This window comes from Coturnix japonica, chromosome 10 (genome assembly GCF_001577835.2).
Source record: "Coturnix japonica isolate 7356 chromosome 10, Coturnix japonica 2.1, whole genome shotgun sequence".
NCBI classification, from domain to species: Eukaryota; Metazoa; Chordata; class Aves; order Galliformes; family Phasianidae; genus Coturnix; species Coturnix japonica.
In genome coordinates, this window is record NC_029525.1 from 1,795,252 (window position 1) to 1,803,060 (window position 7,809).

The window sequence follows — 7,809 nt, forward strand, 5'->3', positions numbered from 1 at the left end:
CTGCTGCTCTTCACAGTTCAGAGGCATGAGGGTAGAGACGGAGCCTGCTAACTCACTTCTTGCCCTCCGCTGGAGCAAAGTGTCCTGCTTAGTTTCCTATTTATCCAACAGCTCTATCATCTTTAAGGGGGAAAAAAAAGAAACCTAGGAGTAAGAGACCCTTACGCCTGCCTACGAGGGAAGTATCAAACAATAAGAAACACTTTATTTTAACTTTACAACATATAAATAGACAAATCTGTGCTTTCTGCTGTAGCTTTTCCTCGCCACCCCAACCCAGGGTTCATGTCACAGTGCAACTCTGAACTCTAAGAGAGCACCATTCCCATATGTACAAATCTAGTAGGTGTCACACCCTTCCCAGATGTCATCTGCTCAGGTCCCGGCTGGTGCCACGACCGCACAGCATCCTTTCCTCTGCAGAGAGGCCGGCAAAGAAGGGATGCAAGAGAGCTTCTGAAAACGTGATCCTCCGGGAAGGGTCGAATTCCAGCATCCTTCTAATCAAGTCAAAGAGTTGTGCGTGTTCCAGTGAGTCGTGCAGCATGTATGTCTAAAACAGAAGGGCAGGTGAGATACATGTAGATTCCAGTACAAGAGGGAGCAAACACCAGCCCCTTGTTTTGTGACCTACAGCAAGTCTGGGGCTCTGTACCTCCTGCCCTCCCCCCAGCACAGATCTCGGGAAGGGAACCCCACAGGGATTCAGCAGCACTTACCCGCAGTGGCTTGCAGTTCTCTTGGACGTATCTCCCATCGGATGTGTTCTCATCCCATACCAGGTTCCCTTTGTGGAAGTATTTCTGCTTTCTGGAGAGGAGGAAAGAGGCGTTCAGTAAGTCTTACCCACACAACAGAACAGCAGCCAGTAAGACTGAAAGACAAGACTCAATCATTTCCCCTAAAACCTGTGATCAGGCTCAAAACCAAAACTTGCAGCAGGTTTCCCATGCTTACACCTACAGAGGTAAGACCTGGTGTGTGAACAGAGAGCTGATGTCCTGACTAATGAGCCACCACCAGCAGCTGACTGGTCTTTTAGAGCTGAGGGATGGGTTCCTACCGAGTTCTGTGGATCATGTGAGATGGAATAGGCCCGAGGATTTTCTCCATCATCACAAGATGTTCACGATTCTCATGGGTCTGCAAGGGAAAAAAAGCAGTGGTGCGTTACTTCAGAGCGTGCAGATCTGATGATGAAAGGTCTGTCTGCTACGGAAGCACAGGGTAAGGAGAGAGAAAGAGAATTCTGGAAGCACAGAATCACCACAGTTGGAAAACACCTCCAAGATCACGCAGTCCAACCATCCACCTACCACCAATATTTCCCACTAAACCACATCCCTTAGTACAACAGGGTGCAGGCCCCATCCATCTGCTGCTTCTCTTGCTTTTCCTACTCTCCACAGGCACAGTGAAGAAACCAGAAGTGAACGTCCTTCCAGCAAGCCATGAGAACTCAAACTGCAGTTTTCCTGTGCTGATCTTCAAACTTAGTTTCTGACCTTTTAGTGCCTGGTCTGCCTTTTGCCCCCCTCCTAAGTTCTAGCCTGTTTAGGCATTAAGGACGCTTACTTTGGCCAAAGGGTCCAACACCTTTAGCAAGAGTCATACCTGGAAGAGCGTGAAGCCACGGTAATACTCAAACAAAATGCAGCCAGTACTCCAGACATCACACGGCTGTGCCCAGCCCAGCTCTGCAAAGAGAATAAAGCTATCTTTGTGCTCCCAGCAAATCCCAGCAGCTTTCCACTACCTCCTTAATGGAACTGAGGCTCCCACAGCCTCAGCAGCACTCACCAAGGATCACTTCTGGGGGACGGTAGTGCCGGGTAGCCACGATAGTCGTGTGGTGCTCGTGATCGAAGGTGGCACTTCCAAAGTCTGCCACGCGGATGCTCGTGTTCCGGATGGATTTCTCCTCACAGCTCTGCAAGCAAACAAATCCTCAGTGCTCTTAATAGCTGGTGGGGGATTGAGGTGGGCTTTCCAAGGAGCCCTCTGTCCCTAGAACTGTGTAGTCCACACTCTTAACCAGAACAATGACAACTATGAAGCTCTGAGATATTTACATCTCATGTCACTGTCACAGAAAGCTGCTGAACTGCTGCTGTGGACTGAAGCCACTGAAGCCTTAAGGCTCTTAAAAGACATGGGAGAAAGAGGCCTGGCTCTACAGGACTGATACAGGACAGGGAAGATCTCATTTCTGCAGGGAGGGAGACGCAGGCTGTGCCTGGTTTAGTCACTTCAGACATAGCTCACCTTTTTCTCATTGTACAGAGTATCAAAGTCAGAGTTGACAAACAAGATGTTTTCTGGCTTGAGGTCAGTGTGAGTCAGCTGGTTGTCATGTAGAACTGCACAGGTGGGGAAGAAGAGAGGGAAAAAAAAACATGTAAGAACCACAAACCAAAGCACTCATAGGGCTGTGCCCATCAGAGCATCAAGTCCAGTCATGTACTGGACATCTTCATGTAAGGCAACTCCTCGCCTCCCTCCCAACCCATTTTGATGAGGCATGGTGGCCTAACTGTGGACTGAGTATTTCTGCTAGAGGAGGCACAGAAGAGCTTACAAGGCTCTCTTCCATTCCTATCAGAAGGAAAAGGAAGCAAATTTATAGACTACCACTCCATCCCTGCTTTGCTGTCCACAGAAATCAGCATCTCTTGTCTTTCTTACAAGCTTCAGCAAAGGAGCCAGAATACTCTGTAAAAGCAAAACCAGCAGGTACTGGAGGACAAGCAGCTGCTGGCAGCTCCAGCGGCTGTCCCTGTGTGACTCACATTTCAAGGCATGGCAGAGCTGGTAGGCCATGTGCCGGATCTGAGGGAGAGGGTATGGCTGGAAATTGTTCTCCTTCAGGAACTCAAAAGTGTTCTTGCCAAGAAGTTCAAAGGCAATGCACATGTGGCCGTGGAAGTTGAACCAGTCCGACATCAGGACACACAAGCTGTACAGAGAAGAAGACACGAGGATTAAGCATCATTCAGAGACTCGGCAATACAGTAATTCTCCCAACTGTTGCTAAGCAAAAGCTCTGAGCCAGCTGACTTGAAAGCACAATAATCCAATTTGCACACCCCTTCTCCACTTCGCTCAACCACATTTACATTAAGATCTCTAATACTCTGACTCTCGTGTCAGAGTAAGTTGTGGTTAATTTTTCCTCACTCTAACCCAGCATGTCAGCTGTTAAGATTTCAATAAACAAGTTTATAGCACAATTAGGCTCTCTTCTTCCAAAACATGGAGGCATAAGACAGGTTTCCCCTCCTAGGACAGCAATAATTCCAAACTTACAATTTGTTCTCCTTATCCTTCTCTTTGATTTTCTTCAGGACGTTGATTTCCAGCCTGGCAGCCTCACGGTACTTCCCAACATTTTTAATGATTTTCAGTGCCACCTGCGATTTGCCTCTGTAAGAGAAGAGACAAAGGAGTCAGAGCAAAAGCTGGTACTGCCTGCTATCTGTGTTCCATGGGGCCGTGCAGCAGCCTTTAGGGCCCATACTAAGAAATACAAACAAGCACGAGAAGGAGACGGCCTTTAGCAAGCACAGGACGAGTTAGTGATAGCACACAGAAAGCAGCGAGGTCGCAGGGTAAGAGATTAGATGTTCTGTCCTTGCCCCAACCTTGACAAGTGCTTAAATACCCGCAGAAATTTGAAGTGAAAGGCTCAAGTAACACCCTGAAGAGAGCTGCAGCAAGCTCTGCAAATACACCACGTCCTGACCCAGCAGTCCCTGAGGTCACTGCCACCCCAGCAGACACCTCCTCTCTCCAACTGCGCCTGAGAAGGAGGGAGATCCCAGCAGCTCCCGCGTTAAGCTGACCCTGGGGCTCAGAGCCAGCTGAAAGGTTGGGAAGAGATCGGGGTCAAATGTAATCACAGGAGAGGACGAAAAAAGAAGCGCCCTGGCAGATTAAGAGGCTGCTTTCCCATCTGGCTGGCCCAGCCCTGGAGTTCCCTGCTTTTACAGTAGGGCAGTAGAGCAGCCCTGTGCTGAAGCTCTCAGCATCAATCTTGCCACCATCACGAGGCTTTGGGTTTACAGCACGACGGACAGACAAGGCACTCGGAAATGGAAGCCGCCTACCTGGCGTGGTCTACACACTCCACGACTTTGCCAAAAGTGCCTTCTCCAAGGCTGCCGACTATTTCATCTAGGAGAGAAAACAGGAGCAGGTGTGAACTTGAGGGGAGCACTGAGAGCTGAGCTCCTGCAATTCACAGCAATAAAGTGGCAAAACAAAAACGTCTCTGACTGCTACGCTCTTTAAAACTCAAGCGGCTATTGGCTGCCTCAGGCAATTTACTGCTCGGTCCATTTATAAGCAATAAAACACTAGGAGACCCCTCCAGTACAATCAGAGAGATCTGGTCTAACACGGGGATAGAAAGTAGAGGTAAAGTTTTACGAAAGGTGGCTGTACATCGCTCTTGAAGCCAATCGCCGATCCTGCACACCAGGTGGCCTTCCTTGTCATCTTCCACGCTCCTGCTGCGCTTACTGCTCTGTTGGCTTCTCTGTACGCACCGCCCCCCGAAACGGCATACGACCAAGTGCGCACAGCGGGCAGTTCCGAGTGGCAGATTGGGTTGTCATTCAAAGGTGGAGACGACGGTGCGTCGGTGGTTGGATTTTCCAGATCCCAGCATTTCATAAGGCACACAGCATATATAACGATAGGGATATTGCAAGGGACACGTCAAGACACAAAACTAACTTCAAAACAGAAAAGTCATCAACAGCTACAGGTATGTAAAGAAAACTCTCATTAGCTACAGCCTCTCCTGAGCAGGGAAAGGCCCCCCTCTTCTCTGCAGGGCAGCAACTGGGGAGCTCCAGGCACTGGCTCGGCACCACCGCTCCCCCAGGGTCTGCACTGAGTTGTGGCACCCTCAGGGGCACCAGGGAAGGCCCCAGAGGCACAAGGAGGAGGAGGAGGAGGAGGAGGAGGGCTTTGCCAGAAGGACGTCATTTTTCTCTGCTGTCAAACACGTAAACGAGCTGGACAGGCTGCCCAGTAGAAGCCAGAGTAGCAGTTGTCCCCAGCACCCAGCCTGCTCTCTTATACCTTGGCTAACGGGTCCTCAGAGCATCCTGCCACTTCTTAACAAGGTTGATCCTCCATCTCTATGCCTGACTGGCTGCAGGCAGATCTAGCATTGCTCTTTTTCCTTAGGGTGTAATTTTAAGCCTGGAAGAACTTTAGGAACAGGTCAAATAGATCCCCAAGGAGCATTTCACTCCAAGTGTCTACTACAGGTACAAGGTCACATTTACTCCTGCTACTTCTAGCTTCTACTGGACAACCAGCCAAATGCTCCCAGAAGGACCAGGTCCACAAAGAGAGCTGTCCTAATTCCTGATCTTTTCCATTTAGCCTTAAGAATGGAAACAAAGCTCTACATTTCCATGCCTGGACTTCTATCAGGCTTGTCTTCTGTACCCCCTTGCCCCAGTCCAAAATGAGAAGCTACAGACCCCCATAGGTAAGCTGAAACAGAGAAGGTAGAGAGGAAAGAGGACAGTTGAGAGAGAGCTGTGAGACTTCAAAGAATTCAGATCACATCAACCCAAACCTGAACGCTGGATCACTGCACACAAACCACACTGTAACATTTTAGTCACAGCCCTGGCTCTTTCTAAGGCAATAATTAAGAAGTCAATGGGAAAGGAGGGAGAGGAGAAAAGCAACAGACTGTCTGGAGTTCCAAGCCATGCAGATATTCACTGTAGCTGCAGGGATCAGGACTCGGTCGCTTAATTGTAATCATGGTTAAAAAGAACCAACGTGCACGATGGAAACTTTCCTTACTGGAGAGAAGTGAGGCGCACACACAGCCCGATACCTCACAGCACTAACAGGACGTTCGGGGGACAATCCTCCCTACCCAGAGCCAAATATTTCCACCTAATCCTCCAAACGGCTTGGGAAGAAACACCCCGTTCTGTTAGAACCAGGGTGGAAAACAGCCATGTTTTCAAAGAAAGGGAGGTCTGAGGAGAGCTGCGTGGAACCAGGCAAAGAGGACACACGTATTCTCAGAGGGTGGAGGCCTCTGCTAAGCACGGTGGGATGGGGGTAATGCCAAGGGCTAATGGCTCAGAAGAACGAGGCTCGATACAGCTGGCTGACCCCATTGGGTGAGGGATACTGGCACAAACCCAAACCAACATGCCCTCACGGAGCACTCCGTACCACCGCTGCATACCAAATCCCTTCCTAGAAGCACAGATAGGCCCCTGCTGCGTGTAAACCCACACAACCAGCAGCTCAGCTGGCCTGCAGCCAGGGCTCCTCTGTTAGAGCATCACGTGTGCGCCATTCGAAGCCTTCACTCATCCCCTCCCCTGGCCATGGTAGAGCACAGCTTAGTTTCCTCACATATTAAAGCTACAGGGGCTGGGCTAAGAAAAACCGAGAGCTACGAATGCTCCTCTCTTAACAAGACACGTTCTAGGGACTACAGACTGCACGGAACCAAAACAAACACATAAATGGGATTCGAGGTACTCACCCAGAGCCTTCAGAGCTACAAGGAGGTAAGAATGGTTAACACCTGAGCAATCCCGAGCTCGTTCTGGATGCTACTCACCGAGGAGGTACTGCTACAAGACCTGGTCCTGCGTCTCCTGCAGTGGTGCTGGTGCTTCCTATCACGATATTGCTCTCTGTCGCGAGATCGGCGCCAGTTCCGCGTGCGGGTGGAGTAATAATCCTCATCCAAGGACGGGCTCCGCTCCTCCAGTCTGTATGCGTCGCTGTCCCGTCGGTCTCTGTATCTCCTGTGATAAGGCATCCTGTCATGGCTGCAGCACAAACAACATGTCAGTCTGAGAGGGGTGACAGCCCCCAACGCCATGTATGCAACACAAGAGCCACAAGGAACGTTTGGTCTCTGCTCCATGGCTATGCCTGCATCTAGCCATAACCAATGGCTGCAGATACACAAAGGGGGACTTCAGGCTGCTTCTAACCCAGCAGCACGGCTGCATATTGCACCCCAGGCCTGATCAAGCGGCTTCCACTCAAGCCCTGCTTCACATGCACGCCAGGTGGTTGTGTCTGCTCAGAGCAATGGCAGCATATGGACAGTGCTAAGCACAGCCGTGATGAGCAGCAGTGTTTGAGGCACACAGTGCAGCAGAGCCCACCCTACAGCCACACTGCTCTGCAATAACCTCCGGCAGCTCCAGCTGTGAAACCTCAGGGTTCAGAAATACCGACTCAAAGGGGGCTCAGAGGAGGCTCACAGGGTCCATAAGGTTTTTCTGTCCGGGTTTTTCTTAGATCATTTCAGCTCTGGGCGGTGTGCCCCCCGTGCTGTCAGTGTCTCGGTGCTGGTGCTGCCGTCGTTGTGTCCCGCTCTCACCTCCGTGATCTCGTCCTCCTGTGCCCGTCCCTGCGCAGCGGGCGGTTCCCGTGTGCCCCGCTCCGCGCTCGCCTCCTCTTCCATCGCGGTTCCCAGCAGTTGTCGTGCTCCGGGGAGCGGTACCGCTTGCAATGGTGCATCTGAGGGCACAGGGGGGGCACGCTCAGCTCCCAGCGCGGCCCTTCCTTCCTTCCTTCCTTCCTTCCACCACCGCCCCCCCGGCCCCGTTAATCCGCCCCTCGGAGCCCTCCGCCCTCCCCCGCAGTGGGTCTCTCCGGCCGTTACCAGCCGTTACCCGCCGCCCGTTCCCGTTCCCCGCCGCTCACCGTCCGTCCGCCCCGCCGCGTTCTGAGGGTGCGGCCCGGCCCAGCAGCGCCTCCACTCCCGCTCTGCCCCCTACTTCCGCTTCCGCCGCTTGC

At 51.6% G+C, this 7,809-nt stretch overlaps 1 protein-coding gene across 2 annotated transcripts; it reads right to left on the reverse strand.

Annotated features, from left to right (window-relative positions):
- Positions 1-172: 172 nt before the first annotated feature.
- On the reverse strand, positions 173-7,807 carry CLK3 (CDC like kinase 3). Of its 2 annotated transcripts, XM_015872682.1 has the most exons (13): positions 7,717-7,807; positions 7,391-7,530; positions 6,614-6,827; positions 4,444-4,537; positions 4,107-4,173; positions 3,307-3,423; positions 2,790-2,956; positions 2,266-2,360; positions 1,801-1,930; positions 1,615-1,697; positions 1,064-1,143; positions 720-810; positions 173-553 (listed from the first exon to the last, which is right to left on the reverse strand). In XM_015872682.1, the coding sequence occupies exons 2-13, from the start codon at positions 7,528-7,530 to the stop codon at positions 368-370; spliced, it is 1,464 nt and encodes a 487-aa protein (XP_015728168.1). In that variant the 5' UTR covers positions 7,717-7,807; the 3' UTR covers positions 173-367. The 2 variants fall into 2 exon arrangements, with proteins under 2 accessions (XP_015728168.1, XP_015728169.1); XM_015872683.2 differs by lacking the exons at positions 4,444-4,537; positions 7,391-7,530; positions 7,717-7,807 and having other exon boundaries at positions 180-553; positions 6,614-6,727.
- Positions 7,808-7,809: the final 2 nt, after the last annotated feature.

Bases quoted from the DNA above. Each gene is read 5' to 3' on its own strand.
- CLK3 (XM_015872682.1), bottom strand. From the start codon at position 7,530: ATGCACCATTGCAAGCGGTACCGCTCCCCGGAGCACGACAACTGCTGG. The intron at 6,828-7,390 runs GTGAGAGCGGGA...TTTGTGCTGCAG, and splicing joins AGGAGGACGAGATCACGGAG to CCATGACAGGATGCCTTATC. The intron at 3,424-4,106 runs GTAGGCGGCTTC...CTTCTCTTACAG, and splicing joins GAGTGTGTAGACCACGCCAG to AGGCAAATCGCAGGTGGCAC.